Source organism: Elgaria multicarinata, chromosome 9, assembly GCF_023053635.1.
Source record: "Elgaria multicarinata webbii isolate HBS135686 ecotype San Diego chromosome 9, rElgMul1.1.pri, whole genome shotgun sequence".
Taxonomy (NCBI): Eukaryota; Metazoa; Chordata; class Lepidosauria; order Squamata; family Anguidae; genus Elgaria; species Elgaria multicarinata.
Window position 1 is genome coordinate 7,347,480 of NC_086179.1, and position 25,558 is coordinate 7,373,037.

General features: G+C 47.0%; 1 protein-coding gene across 4 annotated transcripts in view; it reads left to right on the top strand.

The window, feature by feature from the left end:
• PLXNA4 (plexin A4) overlaps positions 1 to 25,558 on the top strand; it is a 695,664-nt gene that overhangs the window by 664,641 nt on the left and 5,465 nt on the right. For all 4 annotated transcript variants that reach the window (XM_063134640.1, XM_063134643.1, XM_063134642.1 and 1 more), the window contains 2 exons: positions 1,085 to 1,254; positions 6,227 to 6,439. In XM_063134640.1, the coding sequence (XP_062990710.1) occupies positions 1,085 to 1,254; positions 6,227 to 6,439 (383 nt within the window). The remainder of the gene's footprint in view (positions 1 to 1,084; positions 1,255 to 6,226; positions 6,440 to 25,558) is intronic.

Genomic DNA, 25,558 nt, shown 5'->3' on the forward strand with positions numbered 1-25,558 from the left:
ATCAAAGAGGCTTGGGTTCAAATCCTCTTGAGTTCATTCACTTAATCTGCCTTTGAGGGATGCTGGGAGGATAAAATGAATAATCTCACATACACAGCTCCAAGCTCCTCAGGGGAACGGCATGATGCAATTGTAATTAATGGAGAGTGGAAGAGATAAAGATGGCCTTTTGTTGGAAAAAGATGTGGCTGTTTTTGTTGATTACATTGTAAGTTGCACCACAATTGCTTAAACATCTCAAGACGCAACTGAACATGATGAGGAAGGCATATTGGATGTTAAAAAAAATGGACCTTCTTACTCCTCGGGTTGGATCTGGGATGAAGAGACCTTGTTTGAGAGGAAGGGCTCCACTATCAGAATGTCCCTGTTTGATTTGGGGGGATCCCCCCTACACACACACACCACAGCTCTTCCCATTCAGCAGGGTCGCTTGATTCTCTGTGTAGGGTTTTCAGGGGATGGTATTGGGGTGCTGGAAGCAGGAAGGGGAGAGGAAATTCACTCCCACCAGTGCAGTTGATCTAACTTAAATCTGGATCTCACCCCATGTGAATGGGGCAGACATGTAATTAAATAAAAATGAATCCCTCCACACACACATGCATCTAACTTGGCCCTCGAAAGATACTTTTGATGAAGTTTTGGCTATATGCAGATTTATTTCAACTTGACTGAATAATTCATTTGGCTAAAAGAACATGGTTAATCAGCTAAAATTGTGGGAAAGGAAAATGGTGAATCAACTAAAAATCCCTTAGAGAGCACAGCATACAGTGTGGACTGGTCAGATTGGGAGCAGTAAGCCAGTGTGCACCAGTTGCTGGGGAACATGGGTGGGAGGGTGCTGTTGCAGCATGTCCTGCTTTGTGGGTCCCTGGTCGACAGCTGGTTGGCCACTGTGTGAACACAGTGCTGGACTAGATGTGTTGTGGTCCTGGGGAAAACCTATTTTGTGACATTGACATGATGTCATAGAACTCGCCCATGGTTGCCTTGTCTTAGCAGCCTTTTGCTCTCCAGATGAGCAGTGTGCTTGCCTTGTGCTCCACACTGATCCCTCCTTTCCCTCACCTTCCACCAGGGCACTTTACAGAAGTTCGTTGATGACCTCTTTGAGACCATCTTCAGCACAGCGCATCGCGGCAGTGCCCTGCCCTTGGCCATCAAGTACATGTTCGACTTCTTGGACGAGCAGGCAGACAAGCACAACATCCATGACCCCCATGTGCGGCACACCTGGAAAAGCAACTGGTGAGTACCGGGAGACCATTGGTTCAGGTCCAGGTTATCTGAATGATCGTATGATCCTTTACAAGCCTGCCCGTGATTTAAGATCTTCAGGGGAAGCCCTTCACTCAGTCCCACCAACATCACAGGCATGCCTGGTGGGAACGCTGGAGAGGGCCTTCTCGGTGGCAGGTCCAGAGCTGTGGAACTCACTTCCCAGGGAAGCTAGACTGGCTCCCTCCCAGATGTGCTTTAGGAGGCAGGAAAAGACTTCTCTGTTCCGGCAGAGCTTTGGTGAATGAACTGGACCTCCATCTGTGTCAAGGACCTTTTTAAAATTGTCATTTTAAATGTTTTAATATTGGAATATGTTTAATATACTTTTACCTTTTGTATATCTCTATTTATAGGTTTTTAATGTATAGGTTTTAAATTTCGTGATGCAGCCTTAAGGCCCAGCATTGGGCAAAAGGCGGGAAATAATAATAATAATAATAATAATAATAATAATAACAACAACAACAATAATAATAATAGGCACCTTGGTCTGTGGCAGCAAGTGGGATGGCACGGGTGCCTGGTTGGAGCTTGAAGCCTGGTGAGAAATCACCAGCCCGGCCCACCGGACGCCAGTCCACGGCCCCCACTGCTTGCCCAGACCACGGTCAAGCACACAGGAGTCTGCTCCTTCCCCGAGTGCCATTTTCTGTTCAAATGGCTCCTCGTTCTTTTCTTTAAGTATCCCATTTACGGTAATGGGGGCCTTATATCGGCCGGATCTGCAACATTACAGGCAATGGGATACTTCTGAAAAAGAATGACCAGCCATTTGAGTGGAAAATGGTGCTCAACAAGGGAGCGGATGTTAACATGCCACCATTGAGCACCCTACAGACTGCCAAGCCGTTTGCCCCCGCACCACTCGCTTGAGTCGGGTAAGTGCTGGGATTCGGTGAGCATCAAACAGGGTGGATACAGGACAAATCAGTCCATCCTTAGAGTGCTCGGGCCAATTAGATGCAGGGCCGGTGCCAGGCTTTTTTGCGCCCTAGGCAAGGTGAGCCGCTTTCACACACCCCACACTCCCAACGTACCCCCACCCCCATCCCAGGTAGGCGGAGACAGGTGGGGATGGAGGCTGCATGACCTTTCCCTCGCCCAAAATCGTCCTGGCTTAGCTTTGGCTGAGCTGGGACGCTGCGGTGGGACGGGCGGGTGGGTGGCTCCACGTTCTGACGTCCGGTGTGTCCAGACACCAGAACATGGAGCCATCCGTTCACCCCCCCTCCCCCCCACAGCATCCCAGCTTGGCTTTGGCTGGGCGGGCCCAGCTGAAGCCAAGCCGGGACACTGGGGGAGGGGTGGTCAGACGGCTCCACGTTCTGACATCCGGCACGCGCTGGAAGTCAGAACGTGGAGCCGTCCGCCTGCCCCCCCCTCCAGCGTCCCGGCTTGGCTCCGGCTGGGCAGGCGCCCAGCCGAAGCCAAGCCAGGGACACTGGGGTGGGGGGCGGAAGGGCGGCTTCGGAACGACGCACCTGGAAGCTGCTCTTGCTCGGCCAGAGCGGCTCTGGGAGTTGGGGGGCGACTTCTGGGCGCGGCGTTCGGCGCCCCCTTTCTTTGGTGCTCTAGGCGGCCACCTGGCTGGCCTCTATGGCAGTGCCGTCCCTGATTAGACGGTTGGATGGGAAGGAGGCTTAGTCACCAAGGTGTGTATGAAGAAACACAGGCATCATGGGTAAATCCAAGTAGGTCGTTTCAAAGCTATGATAGCATATGGATGGATGGACTCATCCCCGTCTGGGCTGCTGGATGCTCATTAAGCCACAGCCATCCAGCCTCCTCGGTTCAGCTCCTTGGATGAGCAGATGCCCAATGACCACCCGCCAGCAGCCCAACCCCTCAGCCAGCCGCCATTTTGTGAAAAGAAAATGGCAGCGTGGCTTTTTTCCTTTCAAAACAACGTTGCATAATTGGCGGCCGTAAAGGGGCCATGGACGCCACGTTACAGGCGTAAATGCTCCGTTCATGCCTGCAATGTGGCGTCAATGGCCCCTTTACCTCCGCGTGTTTCACGAGCGTGTTTGCAATGCATGTTTCATGAGCATGTTTGCAATGCATGTTTTACGAGCAAAATAGAAAATTATCCTACATTCCTACTGGAGAGGGGTTTCCTGCCTTCTCTGCAGCTGTGCAGAACTCAATGGCACATTTTAAGAATGCAAGAGGGCGGGAGAAGGGGTGCTGCAATGCCTCCCCCACCACACACACACACACACACACACACAGACACTTTAACCAACACTGCTGACTGGCAGGTTGTCGGCATGCCACCGAATAAAAGGAAGAAAGAAACCCCAGGCAACCAAAGAGGCTTTGAGCTAATGAAACATTAGCATATTATTAACATCATCTGTGGCACTAATCTAAGTCTGATTGAAGCCACTCAGACTAAATGAGCAGGAGGTTTATTTAAAGGGGGAAGAGCAGGGAGGGGGATTTAGGAAATTGGAGGGAACACGATCTCCACTCGATCAGATTCAGTTCATTCCAAGTCAGTTTCTTCCCAACCACTTCTTTACTTATCCTCAATTGCCAGATGCAGAGAGGGAGGGCATCCCTTGACTTGGGTGAACTCAGTGGGGAAATAACGAACAGAGAATCCAATGGAAATTGGCATAAAGAGCCGGGAAATTTTCAGGCAAAGTTTCACGATATCTGGGCGTTCATTTCTCCTGGGTCAAATGTGTTTCGGATATAGGGTGGGATGCAGCTCCTTCGGAATGCAGTTGGGCATGGGTGTTTTTTTTTTGGGGGGGGGAATTAATTCCAATTAATTTAAAGTGGGAGGCATTGGGCGTATCTATACCACAGGGGGGAGGGGGGACAACCCCAGTCTTACCTGCTTCTGGGATCTTCCCTTGCCATCTAAACGGAAGTGTGACATCCCAGAAGGGGAAAGGGTCAATGCACTTGCTATATATATATATATATATATATATATATATATATATATATATAAAAACAGGAGCCAGAATGCACTTGCACTCCAGTGCAAAAGTAAGTATTTCTTTATTTATTATTTATTTATTCCATTTTTATACCGCCCAATAGCCAAAGCTTTCTGGGCAGTTCACAAAAATTAAAACCATAATAAAACAAACAAGTTAAAAGCACAATTACAAAATACAGTATCAAAAGCACAACCAGGATAAAACCACGCAACAAAATTGATATAAGATTAAAATACAGAGTTAGAACAGTAAAATTTGAATTTGAGTTAAAATTAAGTGTTAAAATACTGAGAGAATAAAAAGGCCTTCAGCTGGCGACGAAAGGAGTACAGTGTAGGCGCCAGGCGGACCTCTCTGGGGAGCTCGTTCCACAACCGGGGTGCCACAGCGGAGAAGGCCCTCCTCCTGGTAGCCACCTGCCTCACTTCCTTTGGTAAAAAACAAAACAAAAACAAAACCGACCCCACTCCCCTGCACCCCCAATGTCCCTGGATTCCCCCCATCCCAGCTCTTTCTCTCTGCTGACCCCCGCTAGAGATGTCTTTGAAAATGGTCCAGAAACTTCAACTGGTACAAAACAGGGCAGCCTGCCTACTAACAGGGACTGGCCGACGAGACCACATCACGCCAGTCCTTTTCCAGCTTCATTGGCTGCCAGTCCAGGTCCGGGCCCGATTCAAAGTGCTGGTATTAACATTTAAATCCCTAAACGGCTTGGGGCCAGGTTATCTGAAGGAACGCCTCCTCCCATATGTACCTGCCCGGACCCTAAGGTCATCCTCTGGGGTCCTTCTCCGCGAGCCCCTGCCAAAGGAAGTGAGGCAGGTGGCTACCAGGAGGAGGGCCTTCTCTGCTGTGGCACCCTGGCTGTGGAATGAGCTCCCTAAGGAGGTTCGCTTGGCACCTATATTATATGCTTTTAGACGCCAGGTGAAGACCTTTTTATTCTCCCAGCATTTTAACAGTCTATAAATAAATTTTAACTTGGTGTTTTAAATTTGTAATTTTGCATTGCTGCTGTTTTTATCTGGTTGAGCTTTTATATTGTATTTTATATTATAGTTTTATACTGTTGTTTTATACTTTGAATGTCTTTAATTTTTGTGAACCGCCCAGAGAGCTCTGGCTATTGGGCGGTATAGAAATGTAATAAATAAATAAATAAAATAAAATGAATAAATAAATAAAACCGGGACGGGTGCCCACACTGCCTGCGGTCCTCTGGATCATCTCAGGATCGTGGGGAAAACCGGGAAAGAAGTGGTTCCAGAAATCCTGGGGAAATGAAGGGATCATCTCTGCCTGCTCTCGGGATCCCATGTGTCATGTGGATGCGCAGGGACAATCCTGGAACAATCCCGCGGCAGTTTTTGACATGCCCGTTGATTTTGCAAAGCGGCAAAAGAGCATCTAACTGTTGTTGTTTGTTTTGGGTTTATTGTTGTCCAAGCATATTGAATTCTCAATAGCGTCTCATCTGAATTCCACCCTCATTCCCAGGAACTCACGTCTATCCCATTATAGCCAGACAAGGAACTATTTTAACCTTTAAATCAGTAGTGGAGGGACTTCCTTCACCCCAAGGGCCAAATTCAATTTTGGGACCCACCTTTCAATGGCGGGTGGAGCAAAGTATTGAAAATACTGGCATATTGCCCGGTAAAGTTCTTACTGCCAGTAGCTAAGCTTAAAGAGAAGCATTTCAACCTTTTTACAGTGGGGAAGAGAACTGCACAAAAGCCGGGAAATGATGGGTGGTTGGAAAAAGGGGGTGGGGGCAAAGGATGGGTACATGGCCTTCTGGAGAAACCTGAAGGGGTGGATTTGGTACTCAACTTTGGCCTTCCCTGGGTTGCCTTCAGCCCTGCTTACAACTGCACCCCCTGCAACTGCATTTGATGTCATAAAATCCCCCAGACAGAGAAAGAGCAAATCAATCTATGACACCACTCTTTGCTTCTTCCTCTCTTTCCTTTCCAAAGCTTGCCGCTAAGGTTTTGGGTGAACATGATCAAAAACCCACAGTTTGTCTTTGACATCCACAAGAACAGCATCACGGACGCCTGCCTGTCAGTGGTAGCGCAAACCTTCATGGACTCCTGTTCGACCTCAGAGCACCGTTTGGGCAAAGATTCCCCATCAAATAAACTCCTCTATGCCAAGGATATCCCCAGCTACAAGAACTGGGTGGAAAGGTATGTGCCACCTTCTCCTATGATGCAAGAACCCGGGGAGTTATAGGTTCTGGTCAGACGAAAGAAAGTACTTCTTCACATTAATTAGATTATAAAATTCAGTGGTGCAAGATGTGATGGTAGCAGCTATAGGTTTCTTTTCTTTTCTTTTTTTAAGGATTAGACCTATTTTTTCCAGAAGGACTGCTTTCTACCATATGAACCTGCCTGGATTTTAAGATCTGTCCATTTCTTTTACTGTCGTGTTTGTAATTTTGTTTTAACTGATAGCAGTTTAGGTTGCGTTTTAATTAGGATTTTGGTTTTTAATCTGGATATTATTGTTTACCGCCTTGAGTGCCATTTCTTGTTGGAAAAGCAAGATATATATATATAGATATATATATATATGTATGATTAGCGAGGATGTTATCGAGAGGTAGTGAACTCCCATCATTTCCAGCTAGCATGGCCACTGGCCAGGTATGATGTGAGATGTAGTCCATTAACATCTGGAGAGCCATGGGTTCCCCACCCCTGGAAAAAAAATGGAAAACCCAAATTCAGAAAGGCAACACGTGTCTCTGAATTAGGGGGAGACAAAATGGCAGAACTGCATTAATAGAAGTATAGCTTCCAAATAACGTGAGGTAATGGTTCCTCTCTATTCAGCCCTGGTTAGGCCTCATCTAGAGTATTGCGTCCAGTTCTGGGCTCCACAATTCAAGAAGGACGCAGACAAGCTGGAGCGTGTTCAGAGGAGGGCAACTGGGATGATCAGGGGTCTAGAAACAAAGCCCTATGAAGAGAGACTGAAAGAACTGGGCATGTTTAGCCTGGAGAAGGGAAGATTGAGGGGAGACATGAGAGCACTCTTCAAATACTTAAAAGGTTGTCACACAGAGGAGGGCCAGGATCTCTTCTCGATCCTCCCAGAGTGCAGAACATGGAATAATGGGCTCAAATTAAAGGAAGTCATATTCCAGCTGGACATCAGGAAAAACTGTTAGAGCAGTATGACAATGGAATCAGTTACCTAGGGAAGTTGTGGGCTCTCCCACCCTAGAGGCCTTCAAGAGGCAGCTGGACAACCATCTGTCAGGTATGCTTTAGGGTGGATTCCTGCATTGAGCAGGGGGTTGGACCTGATGGCCTTGTAGGGCCCTTCCAATTCTACTATTCTATGATTCTATGATTTTATGAACTGTTGTCTTCACCTGCTGTTTGTTCTGAGTGTCCTAGAAGCCTCTGGCTGATCATTGTTGGAATCATCTCTCAAGGTTCTTTTTTTACTCTCTCTGTCCCTCCTTTTTTTAATCATTATTTTCCATGTATGAGTGGGAAAATGTACACCGTAGTCATTTTGCTCAGCTTTGTTTTCACACCGCAAGGCCCTTTAATTAGAAGGATATGCTGAGCCTGTTTTCGGTTCTAATTTCTCTGGTGGCAAAAATGCTGTTCAAGAGAGCAGGGAGGTGGGAGTGAGGGGGATGGAGCTGAGAAAGGCAAAGCTGGCATGCATAGACCCGTCATCCATCACAGCCCTTCAATCCACAGGTCCAAATTCTAGCCGGGGTCTCTTTTGTCCTCCTTACCCTCAAGAGATAACCATCCAGGTTACAACTGGGGATGGATGGAGCAGCAATTTCCAACCTGGATCGCTTTCGTATGCATTCATTCATAATTCTGCTCCATCCCATTTTTGTGTATGTATTTTAATTTTAAATATGCATTTTGATACATTCTTGAGCTGAGCACTGTAAGCTCCATTAGATGAGCATTTTATTGCATTCTCATTACTGGGCACTCACGGATTTTCATGGGTCCCTCTCAATATGATGTCTGCCTCCTGCACGTCTCCCGGTCCTTCTAGCCTTCTTTGTGCCACAAAAAAACCAAAAACCACCCCAGTAAGTCCGATTTATTTTAAAGATGGAAGTTGCTGCTATCACGTGCTGTGTGCAGGAGAAGCAGTGGTATCAAAGCGGCCCACTGAATGGTCCACGTGCACGTTGTTTACTTCCTCTTTCGAAAGAAGAAGTCATGACTGTTAGAGCAGTACGACAATGGAATCAGTAACCTAGGGAGGTTGTTGGCTCTCCCACACTAGAGGCCTTCAAGAGGCAGCTGGACAACCATCTGTCAGGGATGCTTTAGGGTGGATTCCTGCATTGAGCAGGGGGTTGGACTCGATGGCCTTGTAGGCACCTTCCAACTCTGCTATGTATGATTCTATGAGGGACGAACACGCCATCAGAGAAGTGATGGTATGCAAATGTGATTTTCTTCATCTGATGGAGCTCTGTGTCGCAACATTACATGCGAAGCAAGAGCTGAAGCATAAATGCATTCTGGGTAGGGAAATGTTTTTCTCCCTCTCTCATAAATTTGGGGCCATCGGGAGATTCAGGGTGGATAAGAGGAAGTCCATCACACAGCATATAGGCTGTGAAACGCAGTAGCACAAGATGTAGTGACAGCAACTAACTTGGGTTGATTTAAAAGGGGGACAAATTCATTGCAGATAAGGCGATAAGTGGCTACTAGTCTTGAAGGCTCAATGCTACCTCCAAAAGCATTATGCCTACGTACAACAGTTGCTGGGGAACACCACCAGCAGGGTGCTATTGCACTTATATCCTACTTGGGAAGTTTCCCACAAGCAGATAGTTGGTTACGGTGTGAACAGAATGCTGGTTGAGATGGGCACTTGGTCTGATCCAACACAGCTCTTCTTATGTTTATATATTAATCCAGGAACAACGAATCAGGTCAGTTTGCTGCCAAAACACAGTCTGAATTAAATCACAGAGCATCCCTAGCTGCAATACTTTTAATTGGACCTGTAGTCCACCATATCCATCAGCACTGAGTCATGCACAGCCTATGATGGACTTCAGGGCTTCACCCAGGTACTTTCTGCCCTAGGATTAAAACCCAGTTAAGTCAGCTGTTTGGGACTCTCTGGCAGGAGCCACACTACTGCTTTATAGCGTTACTGAAGTGCACTGACAACTGTTGGGGCCCATGACAAATACCATGTACTGCTTTCATACCACTTCAATAGTGCTATATCCTGCTTGGTGTAGATGTGTCATGGGCCCCAACAGCTGTCAGTGCACTTCAGTACCACTTTAAAGCAGTAGTGTGGCTCCTGCCTTTTATATACTGCTTTCATAGTGGAATATCCTGTTTGGTGTAGATGAGCCCTCTGTGCTTGAACCTCAGAGCAGAAGGGCATCCTCTCAAGACAGATGCTGAGCTTTTTGAGAGAGGTTGAGACCTCTGCTAGGGCTGAGACACATCCCTGTTAATGAGACTGGTCCATCATTTGTCTGCAACTTGGTGCATTTACATGGGTCTTCGAAGAAGCCAGGGTGAGAATCTACCATTTCATTAATAGAATGACATGGCTGCATTAATAGAAGTATAGCTTTCAAATCGCGTGAGGTACTGGTTCCTCTCTATTCGGCCCTGGTTAGGCCTCATCTAGAGTATTGCGTCCAGTTCTGGGCTCCACAATTCAAGAAGGACGCAGCCAAGCTGGATCGTGTTCAGAGGAGGGCAACCAAGATGATCAGGGGTCTGGAAACAAAGCCCTATGAAGAGAGACTGAAAGAACTGGGCATGTTTAGCCTGGAGAAGAGAAGATTGAGGGGAGACATGATAGCACTCTTCAAATCCTTAAAAGGTTGTCACACAGAGGAGGGCCAGGATCTCTTCTCGATCCTCCCAGAGTGCAGGACACGAAAAAACGGGCTCAAGTTAAAGGAAGCCAGATTCCAGCTGGGCATCAGGAAAAACTTCCTGACTGTTAGAGCAGGACGACAATGGAACCAGTTCCCTAGGGAGGTTGTGGCCTTTCCCACACTAGAGGCCTTCAAGAGGCAGCTGGACAGCGATCTGACAGGGATGCTTTTGGGTGGATTCCTGCATTGAGCAGGGGGTTGGACTTGATGGCCTTTTAGGCCCCTTCCAACTCTGCTATTCTATGATTCTATGATTACTGCTCCTGCCTCACACAAAGGGCAGCCCATGAGGAGGACAATAGGAGCACATTCCTGAGCAGCTGTACTCAACATGATCCTCCTGGACAGGCAACCAGGGGAGGCTGGTGGCTCTGGTTTCAGTGGGGTGGTGAATCCACTCCGTATTTCAGCCAGAACCAGTCAGAACTCTAAAGGAGCCATCCACGGTGCTGCACATTTTGGATAGCTCCTTCAGAGTTCTGACTGAAACCCTGAGCAGATTCACTGACCCACTGACATCAGAGCCACCGGCCTCCACTGCTGACAACAGCATTCTACTAGATTGACTGCAAGAAAGGCATTTGATTCTAGAAAACCCCAGGAGAGGTAGCAAATATGGTTGGCCTGTGTTGTTGTGAATACACCCTGGGTTTGCAAACTCATTGCTAAAGCAATTCTGCTTGTTTCCCAGTGCATGTAAACTGTTAGTTTCCCTCTAGTCCTTAAGAAAAATGTAGGTATGGTGTGTTGTGTGTGTGTGTGTGTGTGTGTGTGTGTGTGTGTGTGTGTGTGTGTGTATGGCATAATTAAGCAAGGTAGCTCTAGAGAGGCCTCTTGGTTGCTAAGAAACTGCATTTGCAGAAACTGAGGTCTCCGACCACTCCTAAAAATAATTATCTGGTCAAATCAGAACCCAGCGGTGGCTGAGCAGCGAAGAATTGCCTTTCATATTGACTACAACATAGAGTTTTAGCCAGCTTTGTCCTCCGCCCACTGACAAATGAGTTTGCCAAAGCCCAAACATGGAACATGCTGTGCTGTCTACAAGCAGGTAAGAACCAGAGAATATCTCTCATAACAGACAAAGCTAGCAGTGCAGCTACTTCTACTTAACCCTTGATGGTGGCCTCAAAATCTTTTTAAATCAAATAAATAAACCTGGGTAGGTTTGCCCCTAGAACCGTGGTTGTGTCGGTGATCATGAGAATCGACAACAAAGGAGAACTTTTGAGCCTAATGAACATGCAGGATGGTGGTGGTGGTGGTTTTTTAAAAAAACAACTCAGACACAATGGATTGATTGGTAATAAATAATATAAAGGCCTTTGCTAGACCACGGGTTAGCCTGGGGTGAACCCCGGGCTTGCTCCTGTGCATCCAGGTGATGCACAGGGGATCCTGGGGTCAGGCAGGGGTCAACCCTCCCTTGCCCTGGGATAATTGGCACCACTTTTGGCCCGGTATTTCCCGCAGTCTCAGGCTGAGCCCGAGACCGCGAGTGTGTAGCCCATTCCTCCGCTTTTCCTGGCTATTGCAATTACTCGCGAGTAGCCGGGAAAAGCGGCGGACGGGGCGCAGTGCTCCACAGGAGTGCTGTGGCCATCGGGGCAGGGTGGGGAGATCGGAGGAGGGAGATCGGAGGTGGGGGTGGAGGGATTGGAGCCAGGGGGCAGGGGGGAAGATCGGAGCCAGGGGCGGGGGGATTGGAGCCAGGGGGTGGGGTGGGAGATCAGAGCCGGGGGCAGGGGGGATCAGAGCCGGGGTGGGGGGGAGCAGGGAGAACGATTTATTTTAAAAAAAAAAAAAACCTTACCTAAGCGCATGAGCGTTTGTGGGCATCTGGCTCCTTTAAACATAAGAAAAAATGGTGGACGCGACGGGTCTTTCCTGCAGCCCGTCATGTCTGACGTGTGGATAGGAGCGACAGCCCACGCTACTTCTAGCATGGGCTGGCCCCTCCTCACCACTGGATTATCAGGTAGGTCTAGCAAAGCCCAAAGTGTATCCTGTCAAGATAGCAATGCTCAGCAATTATATGTCTAAGTCAGGGATATTAGAAGAATCTGGTTGGGGGATGGAGCACAATGAGCTTTCATCGGTTCAGCCCCCCAGGCTCCGTTCTCATCTTCTCCTCGAAGGCCCAATGAGGGCTGCAGCGCAGCCTTCCAGCTAGTGGGTTTTCGGTGCTTTTGAATTTACATGAATGCAATTTGCAAAAAATCCAAATTTCAGCTCTAACTTGCACAAATTGCACTGATAATTTGTGCAAATCCTACAAATTTGTGCAAATTCCGCAAATGTCTGCAAATTATGCAAATTTGAGCAAATTGTGGTCACACACACACACACACACACACACACACACACAAAACCAACCTTGGAAGTTTGGCAAGCCCCAGAAGGGCTAGATTTCCTAGTCTGAATATGCTGTACTTCTCATATTTTGGGGAGAAGTATTAGTTAGCTAAGTGCCTCAGGCTCACAGATTCCCTTTACCATGGGGAGAAAGCAGTGTGTGGGTCAGTTTACATTACTACATACATTTAAATGTCTTTTCTTCCTGGTCCCATAACTAAAATCTCCCATCATTTTGTGTGTGTGTGTGTGTGTGTGTGTGTGTGTGTGTGTGTGTGTATCCAGGGAGGTTCAGAAAGATAACACATTCAACAAAATATGGTACAATATGCTCCACTCTTTACGTTCTTCCCATAGTGGGGAGAGTGCCCAAGGCTTTTGATTTTTCCCCACCCAAGAAATAATGAATGATTGAGCCCCTAATGATGGCTGCTTATGTGTCTTCTTAGCTAAAAATAAGGATGGATTAATCTGTCCATTTCAGTTTCTCATTTTTCCAATCTTAAATTCATTTCATCTTGAACTTTGAGACTATCTCCTATCTTAAGTTTGGTGCATTCTAATATATGCATGAGCACTTTTGGTAACCTTTCACATAAAACGTGTGTTTTTGTATGCATTTTACATGTAATGTTCCAAATAGAGTGCATGCATATATTTTGTATGTAATGTTCCTAATATGATTCCAGTTACAGGGGTTACTGTCGGCAAAGCCTGCAACCCTGCACACCATTGAAATCAATTGGGATTTCAGCCCTCTAATGGTGTTTGGCATCGCAGCCAAACATCAGATGTCCAGAACTGCCTCATTAAAATCCAAATTCAAATCTTTAAACCAGGAAAAAAAGTTGAATAAGATGCAACCCTATGTGTGTTTAGACAGAAAAAGTCCTACAACTACCTGCATGTCCCAGCCGAACTTTTTTTTCCTGTCTAATCATGCATACAATTGCACCCTTATTCATTGAGATTTAATAACTCCTTCTTCGGATCTTTGAAAGGATTCGTGGAATGGCTTGCTTCAAAGTGGAAACTCGTGAACAATCCGGCAAATTGCAATTGTCAAAATGCAATTAGGCAGCATAGGAAACAATGTACCAGCCAGGCAAGGCATCCTACCAGCCAGGCAAAAAGGGTTCCAAAGCCCAGGTGCCACTACTGCAAAGATTACCTGAGTCACCTCTGACAGAGGTTTGACTTGGAGGAAGGCCCCTGCGGAATATCTGAATGTGTGGGCAGGTTTGTGTGGGATAATATATAAGGTGTAGTATGGATGAGGAAGAAAATTATTCAGTTCACTGTTTCATGTGAACTGTCTTAATTTTGCACTTTCAAACCAATGTGCATGGTGAAACTGAGTCATGCTGCAAAATTTGCAATTCTCTGAATTTTGCAATTGGAGTTCCCCAATCAAAAAGTTCAGAAAGTGGGAAGGCACCCAGAAATGTGTATATATTAGTGAAAACAATGTTAAAATGCATTCTATTAGGAATATTACTTGCAAAAAAAGGTATATTAGGCAAAATGACATAAAGTGCACGCCTTAGAAGAAATATGCACAAAACGCATACACATTTTCATGCACACGTTAGAAAAAAAAGTTTCTCCAAGTTCAGGATGAACTTAGGGTGGAAAGATCAGAAATTCAGAGAAACTGAAACTGATGGACTTCTCCATCCCTAGCATGGAACAAGGGAGCTCTTTGTGGATCCACATGTAGCCACCATTATACTTCTGTGTCATTCCATAACCCAAGTTCTTCTAAGGAGGTCAAGTTCGTCTTCAGCAATCTTTTATTCATGGGCCTGTTAACACCAAAGGTCCCATCATCCGTCTCTGAAGCAAGATCAGAGGAACCAAGATCCAAAGCTGACCTCAGTCCTTTGGTTTCAGCGGAAGAGCTCTGAATCTCCAGCTGTCTCAAGGACAGCCAAATTAGCCCCAGAGTCAGAGGACTGGGCCCTTTTCTTCTTCCTGACTTCTGCAGGCCACTCTGGTGTCAAAGCCATCTCTTTGAGCCTGGAAATCCTGAGGCTATGGCAGCCGTTGATGAGATCAGAGAGAGACTGGCTTGTTAACATGCATTGGGATTGTGGAGCTCTGTGGGGTGTGGGGGGGGGCTACCGCTAACCTTTGGTTCCTCTCCATGCCACCAAATCTGTAACACTCCTTAGAATTCCATCAGTGCAGCCTAATTGCATTTGTCACAAGCGACGTTTCCATGCAGTGAGGACAGCGCAAACGGAAGGCATGCGAGGAGGTGCAAAACCAGAGGAACAAAAAACACCCATCATTTCTTCGGTGGCATAAAGCCAACATAGCTGGTGCACAGACTGGACAGGGCCAGGAGAATGGAGGGGCTGCCTTTGCTTGCACCTAGCCTCTTGGTGCCTAGCTTCCCCCACCCCGCACCCGGCGCTTAAGGCATCAGGATAGGGAGGAGAACGCGAAAGAAAAGGTGTGTAGGGCAATGAAAGAAGAAAGGAACCTCTCGTGCAAGCACTGAGTCATTACTGACTCTTGGAGGGACGCCAGCTTTCGCTGACGTTTTCTTGGCAGGCCTTATAGCGGGGTGGTTTGCTGTTGCCTTCCCCGGCCGTGATTACCTTTCCCCCAGCTAACTGGGTACTCATTTTACCGACCTCGGGAGGATGGAAGGCTGAGTCGACCCGAGCCGGCTGCCTGAAACCAGCTTCCGCTGGGATCGAACTCAGGCCGTGGGGAGAGTTTCAGCTGCAGAAACTGCTGCTTTACCGCTCTGCGCCACACGAGGCTCAGGAAAATGAAGACAATACTAAAGCAAGGATGAAAAGAGTGTGGCCCTCCAAGCCATTTCTGGCAGCCTCCCAAACCGTGTTCCTGAAAAACATGGTGGCACTGCTCGGGGTTTCCCTTGCTAGCACTACCAAGAGAAATCTCTCTTTGTGTGTGTGCGTGTGCATGCCTGGGTGCTATGGATGTATGGATGCAGTCACTGGTGCTGCCTAAAGTACCCCTCAGAGCTAAAATGTTTGTGGACCCCTGTACTAAAGTTACTTGGCCAGGACTCATGTTTTAAGACTTCAAGCTCAGAGCCACGTGGTCCTGCTGAACGAAAGGTGCCGGACAATCCGTGAAACACAGATGGAATGGATTTTACACAATCCATACATCCTTGCAGCATACATTTTGCAAGTATGCTAGCCTTGCATAGTGACAGGCAAAACATGATGAGTTTCTCTCTCCTTCCCTCCCTCCCTCTCCCCCTTCTCTGTGTGTGTACAGTATGTATGCATTTATATAAAATCCAAAGTCTTCTGAACCTCTAACATGAGTTCTCTTGATCTGGGGAACTAAAGTGGCTTCCATTTTATCTGAACTTAGAGCCATCTGCTGGGGAATATTTAATTACTCCAATTAGCTATTGCCATTCTTTTGCCTTGAACCTAAGGTTCTTCTCTCTAAAGTCAAGCCAACTCAGTTTGGTAGAGGGGGGAGAAATGCCCAGTTGGGAGAGCTGATGACCGAAGAACTTATCCGCTTCCTCCTCCTGTGGGACCTCATGAACACTGATCAATGGATGGACCCAACGTTGCATTGGCACATCCAAGTACTTGCTGCCATATTGTGTCAAAAAGGAAGAACCTCCTCATCTCTGATGTAATATCTCCCATGAGCCACCAATGCCGAATGAAGTTCCGTGCCCCTCTGCACCTGAGTGGTGGAAGCTGTTGCATAATTATGTCGTTCCTGTAATTGCGTCTGCTGTCTGCAACACATGGGCTCATTACAAGCTTTTCATATGCTAAATGATTATTAACGAGCATGCTTTCCAACCAGCAGCCACGACGACAACAAAAGTCCTCCACAAGACAATTAGCTCCATGCTGGAGCTGAAACCTGGACCACCCTGGAAGATTACAGAACCGAAAGGAGATGGTGGTTAATGAAATTGCTCTTTTGCCTTTTGATGAGTTGGCAAATGACTGTGGGGAGGAAGTAAAATCAAGGCAGGGCCTCCTGGCACTGCTGGCCTGCAACTTCCTGGAACGCCTCCTGCACAAAGCAGTTTTCAGAAGAAGTCAAGCCTTCCTGGTTTCACTGATGTCAGAAAGGGTTCCCCCTGCTTAAGATGTTGGGGAATCCCCCTTCCTCTGGATACAGTGACAATTATTTTGCTTATAGTCATGGATAGCAAGATTGCACCCAGGCTTTTATTAGATTCTAAATAGTGTTTAAACACACACACACACACACACACACACACAGAGAGAGAGAGAGAGAGAGAGAGAGAGAGAGAGAGAGAGAGAGAGAGAGAGGAAAGCTATTTAAGTGAAACCAAATCATGGTTTCTGGGGTTTCCTCCTCCTCTGCTGCCCCTCCCATTTTGACTCACTCCTTGTAAAACTTCCAGGCCAACTTGAATTCTGGTCTCACTTCCCTTCTTTGAGTGGGAAGGACCAAAACTCAGTGGTAGAGCACATGAGGTGGAGCAGATCTTTGCAGGGAAAGGGTCTCATGTTCTTTCACCAGCATCTCCTGGAAAAGCTTGGAGAGGGTTGACTCTGGAACCCTGAAGAGCCACATCCAGACAGCATAAGTAATACTAATCCAGATCACCCGATAGTCTGAGATGCAATTGTGGCCGGTAGCTCTGATTTTGTTGGGGCTGTGAATCCATTCTGAGTTTTGGTCAAATCTAGCCAGATGGCTAAAGGAGCTATCCAGGGTGCTGAACCACATCCCCAAAAGATTCAGCACCTTGGATAGCTCCATCCAAGTCCTATCCTATCCAAGTTCCTATCCCACCTTGAAGGTGTAATGCAGTTTCCTATGTTCCTACACGTATGTGGCTTAAGCAGACCAGAGATCCACGCCCTAAGTAGTTATTGCATAGTCTACAGGATTCCTGTACTAATGTTGTTCCCCGCCTTGATCCAAAGAGAGAGGCGGGTAAGAAATAAATTATTATTATTATTATTATTATTATTATTATTATTATTATTATTGCCATGTTAATGATGCAGATGTAGTGGCCTGGTTTATGATAAAGCTGAGCACCTGCACATATACATACGTTTTAAATTTAGTCCTGAAATACAGATAATGGAATGTTGTCATTTGCAATCATCCTTTGAAATTGATTGATGTGATAGTATGAGGTCACCTGGTGAGTCTGTCGCTTAGCTAAGGTGTGCCTCCAGATCACCCGCTCTGGGCAGTATCCATTATTAGCCCTACTTAGTGATGACTAACTTAAGTCCCATTCATTTCAATGGATCTACTCTAAGTAGGGCTACGTTTGGCTACTGGAACCAAGCATGTGTCTGTGTCTCCTTCCTTTTCCCAGAGGCCGTAGAGGCATCGGAGCAGGAGGGAGAGGGAAGGAAAGACCATTGAGAAAGGGGAGGTGGAGAACAGGGGCTCCATTGGATCATCTCCTGCCTCCTTGAGGATGCTGACAGTATGGCAAGCGCCTACGCGCCCATGTCATTGGCTGCAGAGCTTTGACTGTAGCTTGCCAGATCATCAAGAGCCCCTGTGCACCAGAGAGAAGCAAGAAGAGTCAATTAGGCAAAAGCAGGCACTGAACCTGTCAGATCCACCTACTGTCCCCAACCCTTCCCCTCCACAAAGGAATGACAGGACCGGAGTAATAGAGGTGTCTCGGCGCCTCCAACATGAACAGGCACCACGAGCCAGCTCTCTGCAAATTAAACTGTCATTCTGTCCCAGACGGCATTCAAGCTTGATATCTGGAGAGCTTCACAAGGGCTGCCTCTGTCGGGCTGTCACCCAGCCACACAAGAGCACAGAGGGTTGTGATGGGGAAAGCACTGCCAGGGGGGAGGGGCCGAGGGGGTGGGGAGAGGGAGGGAGGCTATTGTGCAGCACACCTCAGCGAGTGTCCACCTCTAGCACTCTAAATGGCTCTGAGCCTGCACTGCGGATTGATAAGCATTTGCAGCCGGTTGCTTGACAGGGTAGTTGGCCCCGTGAGACAGAATACATTCCTTGGTGAGCGTATGAAGGGATGGAGAGCACTGGAGAAAGGCAGGGTGGACAGAAGGAAAGAGAGAGGCCATGCAAGGGTTAAAACAACAGGATGAAATTTAATAGGGATAAATGTCAAGTTCTGCATCTAGGAAATAGAAACCAAAGGCACAGTTACAAGATGGGGGAGACTTGGCTCAGCAATACTACAAACAAGAAGGATCTTGGAATTGTTGTAGATCGCAAGCTGAATATGAGCCAACAGTGTGATATGGCTGCAAGAAAGGCAAATGCTATTTGGGGCAGCATTAATAGAAGTATAGCTTCCAAATCACGTGAGGTACTGGTTCCTCTCTATTCGGCCCTGGTTAGGCCTCATCTAGAGTATTGCGTCCAGTTCTGGGCTCCACAATTCAAGAAGGACGCAGACAAGCTGGAGCGTGTTCAGAGGAGGGCAACCAGGATGATCAGGGGTCTGGAAACAACGCCCTATGAAGAGAGACTGAAAGAACTGGGCATGTTTAGCCTGGAGAAGAGAAGACTGAGGGGAGACATGATAGCACTCTTCAAATAGTTGAAAGGTTGTCACACAGAGGAGGGCCAGGATCTCTTCTCGATCTTCCCAGAAAGCCAGATTCTGGCTGGACATCAGGAAAAACATTCTGACTGTTAGAGCAATACAACAATGGAATCAGTGACCTAGGGAGGTTGTGGGCTCTCCCACACTACAGGCCTTCAAGAGGCAGCTTGACAACTATCTGTCAGGTATGCTTTAGGGTGGATTCCTGCATTGAGCAGGGGGTTGGACTCAATGGCATTTTAGGCCCCTTCCAACTCTACTAGTCTATGATTCTATGAAAAGGTCCTTCCATATTTAATGCTAAGGCCAATGGAAGCTGGTGGCTCCAATGTCAGTGGGGCGGTAAATCTGCTTGGTGTTTTAGTTAGAACCAGAAAAAACTCTAAAGGAACTATCCAAGGTTGTTAGGGATATGGGAGAGTATTTCATTCATTTTGCATTTCAGTGTGCCTGTTCAGACAACACACTAAGCCATGCTTAAGCTGCTATCCGTTTTGTAGCAAATGGTTAGTGAGTGGGTTTAAACTGTGTTTATGTAGCCACCATGGTTAGGAAGTGTTCACACGACATGCTAAGTCATGGTTCACGTGACACACTAAGCCATCATGTTTAGCGCAAAATGCTTAACCAACATGGCTTAGTATGTCGTCTGAACAAGGACAATGGGAACTTACCACGTTTTCACTAGTGAGGTCTGAGAATTTTGTCTCTGTTTGCAAATTGCTTGAAAATGCCCCGTTCACAACCCTGAATGCAAACACAAACATGAGCACCTAGTCTCTGAAAATCTTTGCAAATATCCAAACTTGCATTCGCAGAATGTATACTTGGAAAAAGGCACAACATCCTCGAAATGCACCACTTTCCCCCTCTTGAACGAAGCAAAAAACAACAGCTCGCAAATGAGCAAAATCAAGCCAAATTGACCTGTGAAGTAGAATTCCGAGAATTTCAGCAAGTTTGATCATCCCTTTATCCCTAGTTTGCATATCCTGAATCAATATACAAATTGATATCCTTTCATATTGGCACTACTTTAAATGTTGTGTTGCAGCTCTTCAGTTTTCCTTTGCAAGCATTTTTCCTACTACAATGCATTTCTGAATGTTATTTTCATTAATATATACATCTCTGGCCCTTCCTACACCTAAGAGTTATCCCAGGAAAATGGAGGGAGCGTCCCTGCCTGCTCCTGGGATCCCCTGTGTGGCATTTGGATGCACAGGGATGATCCCGGGACGATCCCAGGATAAATGGCTGGTGTAAACATGCCTTCTGTGTGCACTTTTGGATTGGAGAACTCCACTGCAAAATTCAGAGAAGTGAGAATTGCATAGGCTGGGGGAGAGGGGGGGTTGTCTGACATATTGTTTCATATTAAAATGAGAAACAGGCAAATGCCTCCCCCATCCCTAATCACACCTCGTCAAGGTGTGATTCATTTTTAAACAGGTGTACTACAGTTGTTCATTCTCCCGTTCATTTCAGTGGGGTGGCGAGCGCAGAGTCTTTATTTATAGAGCACATGAATGTCTTTTTGCATGGACTCCTTTTGGGGATGATAAATCTATGGCCCTGTTGCTTAGATCCCCACACCAGCTGTTCTCGGGCTTTTTTCCTGCGTGCAATGAACTAACTCTCCCCCATTTATCAGCTGGATGAGCAGCCTAGCTGGAAAACCTTAGCACGCTCAGAGGACGCTGGGTCTAATCACAAAAGGACGTTCCATCACTTTGCTGATGCCTGCCATCCCAGCGATGCTTCACTCAGCTGCTGTCACTGAGGTGCCACCTGGCACACATGGCGGGCAAGGCAGAGGACTTCCAGTGTTGGCACGCGGCCATGCCTATGTCAGTACTTACTGGCATCAACGCTGAAGCTTCTACAGGAGTGTCAGGACAGTTTATGGTCTGATTAGGCAAACTGGGCCAGTGCGATTTGCTGGCATGGCCGGCCAGAAGGAATGTTGGCCAAGAGTCCAGGCAGGAGATGAAAGTTGAGAAAATTGTACTTTAGACCGAGACCCATGCTGCCCCCAATGGGAGGATGTGGCACTCTGTCGCCATATTCTAGTACAGCCTTTCTCAACCTGGGGCGCTCCAGATGCGTTGGACTACAACTCCCAGAATGCCCCAGCCAGCTGGCTGGGGCATTCTGGGAGATGCAGTCCAACACATCTGGAGTGCCCAAGGTTGAGAACCACTGCTCTAGTATATCTCCTGCAGCTTTAACTGTTGTGATGAAGAGGGAATTTCACCAGGTTCTCCATATATACAAATGACACCTGCTGAAATTCCCTTTTCTATGCAAGTGTTAAAGATGCAGGAGCCCTGTCCTCCTTTTCATAGGGTCACCCTAGGTTTGATCTAAATTGAAATACTAAAGATTTGTTCAATTTCAATAAACTTTACTTCGTGTTCAGTTAATGCAAACCACGCGTCAGCTCGGATTTATTTCCTGCTCTGTTACACAGTGTGAAAGCATCTAACAATACACCTGCCGTTCAGTACCTCGGTAATAGAAGCTATTTCCCCAAACCCTTTACCTTGTCCCCTCACATATAGGGGAGAGGTTGTGTTGGTTTTACCCTTTCCTCAGGCTTTTCAAGAGGTGGCGCTTGGCTTGAGAAGGGCGTGCTAGGCAAGGCTAGGGTGACCCTATGAAAAGGAGGACAGGGCTCCTGTATCTTTAACAGTTGCATAGAAAAGGGAAATTTCAGCAGGTGTCATTTGTATATATGGGGAACCTGGGGAAATTTCCTCTTCATCACCACAGTTAAAGCTGCCCTCTTTTAAGTCTGTTCACTCTAGTATAGCTCCTGCAGCTTTAACTGTGGTGATGAAGAGGGAATTTCACCAGGTTCTCCATATATATAAAAGTCACCTGCTGAAATTCCCTTTTCTATGCAACTGTTAAGGATACAGGAGCCCTGTCCTCCTTTCCATAGGGTCACCCTAGGCAAGGCCTTCTGCGTAGGGTGACCATATGAAAAGGAGGACAGGGCTCTTGTATCTTTAACTGTAATGGAGAAAAGGGAATTTCAGCAGGTGTCAATTGAAGAGCGTGAAATTCTCTCTACATCAACACAGTTAAAGCTGCAGAAGCCCTGCCTTCTTTTGTATCTGGCCACTCTACTATAGCTAGTGTAGCTTTAACTGCTGTGATGAAGAGGGAATTTCACCCACTTCAATTGACACCTGCTGCAATTCCCTTTTCTACATTGCTGTTAAAGATACAGGAGCCCTGTCCTCCTTTTCATATGGTCACCCTACTTCTGCGTGAGGTCAGTGCCGTCACACCAGCCTTTTTGGGTGGCGGCCGGAATTGAATGGGCCCTCCTCGCCTTGCCCGCCTCCTCCCGCTCTGCAATGCCAGCATCCCATTTCTCTGCCCCAGGAGAGTTGGTTGCTGAACTCAGCAGGTGGCTCCGGCGCCATCAACAAGGCACCTGTCAGCTATTTTGGCTGCCTTCGCCTCACTGTCTCCCTAATTATAAAACCGCGGATGGCTTTGGCAAGAGGAGCTTTTTGTACATGTGTGCGTGCGTGTGTCTGGGTGTGCGCGCAAAATGTCAAATTGAAGAAATTAAAAATGTAAATGACGGAGCCTAATTAACCAGTTGACAGCGGAGCACAGCTGCCGGTGACAGTGACTGATTACCTTCCGCACATCTTGTCCTCGAAGGCCTGCCACGTTTGGGGTGGGGGGTGGGGAGCAGGCAGGAGAGGGGAGGGCATCCAAAATAGCAACCGCCTTAAAGAGACAGGGCCTCGGGCACTGCCGAAGTGCATAGGAAGATGCCTTAACCCTAGTTGGCTCATCGGTCCATCTAGCTCAGTAATTTCGACACTGACTGGCAGCAGCTCTGTGGGGTTTCAGGCAGACGTTTTCTCCAGCCCTACCTGGTGATGCTGGGGACTGAAACCGGGACCAACTCCATGCAAGGCAGGAGCTCTAGCCCTGAGCTGTTTCTACATCGGGGTTGTGCCAAGGCCTGGTCAGGGCTATAGGTACCCATATCCCAATGTAGAATCATAGATTAGTAGATTAGTAGGCCATCGAGTCCAACTCCCTGCACATTTGCAGGAATCTCCCTTAAAGTATACCTGACAGATGGTTGGCCAGCTGCCTCTTGAAGGCCTCTAGTGTGGGAGAGGCCACAACCATTGGTTCCATTGTCATACTGCTCTAACAGTCAGGATGTTTTTCCTGATGTCCAGCCGGAATCTGGCTTCCTGTAACTTGAGCCCGTTATTCCATGTCCTGCACTCTGGGAGGATCGAGAAGAGATCCTGGCCCTCCTCTGTGTGACAACTTTTCAAGTATTTCAAGAGTGCTAGCATGTCTCCCCTCAGCCTTCTCTTTTCCAGGCTAAACAGGCCCAGTTCTTTCACTCTCCTCATAGGGCTTTATTTCCAGACCCTTCATCCTCCTCTATGCCCTCCTTTGAACATGGTCCAGCTTGTCTGTGTAGACATGGCGGGTGGGTGTTCAAACTCAGGGTCACTGGAGTCTGAAGTGCAGCACGGAGTAGGTCTCAATGGGAGTGAGAGCAGCACACAAGGGAATCTCTGATGTTATGTCCAATGTGAGATAACCATGGTGATTCCCCTGGGGGATTCCTACATGGGGTGGGCCAGACTGAGGAACCTGGTGGGCCAGCTTAAGTCCACAAGACTAGGGTTCTGCACCCCTGGTGTCAGGGAAGGAGGGGTCAGGAGGTTAATTTCACATCTTCATTTGAACTAAATGGGCAAAGGTAGTCCACCCCCATTACTTGTTGTGAGATGGGGTAAAGAAGAGACCATTGGGAGGGGAGCGTTACAGAAAAACTTAATGGTCTTTTGACTGGAAGTCTGTAAAGATCCAGGGCTCTTCCTACATTCATCCACAACAATTTACCAATGTCTATGATATAGACAGCTATAGATATAGGTGTAGATATATATCCTGTGACTCACAGCAGATAATAATAGTTGGTGACAACAACAAAATAAATGCAAAATAGATACCATAATCCTATTTGAATTCACAGCATGCAGACATGGTTATTTTTCACATTTTGCTTCTAGAGTTTGTTTGGAATTTGGGGTCATTTGGGGTTTCTGAGCATTTGAGAGTAATGGAGTGTGTGGTGGGGGAGACATATGTTCCATAAAGAAGACTCTCCTCCTTTCTTTCATTTCATTTTACTACTTCTTAGGTACTTATACCCATCTTTCCTTAAACGACAAGCCTTCGGAATGGGGCTTACAATAGTAACATGGTGCCGGTACCATTTGGAGCACAATTTAACAGGATTGTTGCTCTGTGGCTGCAGGGCCCTTTGATCACAGCCCTCTGCCCATCCAAACCCTTGCCAGCAGGGCAGGTGGAATGAGAGAGTTTGTCACCTGGTTCACCTTAAAAACCATATGTCTAGCTGACTTAGGCCATAGCTAGACCTAAGGTTTATCCCAGGATGGTCCTGGGGTCAAACCTGTTCATCTAAGGCCGTAGCTAGACCTAAGGTTTGTCCCTGGATCGTCCTGGGGTCAAACTTGTTCATCTAAGGCCGTAGCTAGACCTAAGGTTTATCCCTGGATCGTCCTGGGGTCAAACCTGTTCATCTAAGGCCGTAGCTAGACCCAAGGTTTATCCCAGGATCGTCCTGGGGTCAAACCTGTTCATCTAAGTGCCACACAGGGCATCCAGCGCTCAGGCAGGGACGAACCCAGGATGATCCTGGGATAAACTTTAGATCTAGCTATGGCCTTACTTTGCTGTGGGCAGAGACAGGCAATGAAAGGTCATGGATCCAGAGGGTCCACCTCTCTCTTCTTCCTTTTCATCTCCACCGACTGTCCCGCTCCCTTGATTTGCTCCCCAACCCTCTTCTGATGAGGGAAATTGCAGAAATCCACAATGGAATCAAATGGGTTCAGATTTCTATGAATCTGACCTGTGGATTCCTCAGTGGACTGGCATTTCTCAAATCCTGCACGTTCTGTGGTCTTGCAGATTGTTGTTGGTTGGTGGGTTTTTTTTGTACTTTTCAATTTTGCGGAAAAAAATTGGTAATTCAAAAATAAGTAAAATACAAAACCACTGGCTGAAAATGTGGATTTTTCTCTGTGGCGTTACCCACATTTCTATTCCCTTAGGTATATCTGGATGAGTATGTCTAGAGAGTGTGGAATGTTGGACTGAGTGGGTGTGGCTGGTGATGCTGTGGAAAGGGGGAGGAGTCTATATATATATGGGGGAGCTGAGTGGTTTGAGGGGTTTGGTTGGTGATGGGGTTTGGAGGGTAGATGTGTTTAGCTCTGTGATTTCTTCTTGTCAGGAGTTGTGTGAGGAGTGAGTGAAAATAAGATCCTAGGGACTAAGGATTGTTATTATTAGATTTATTTCTACCAGTATTCTTAAGAATAGGCAGGAGTTGAATAGAATTTGAAGGAACTAAGAACTGTAAACTACAGTAAACATTTTCTTTATTTTGCT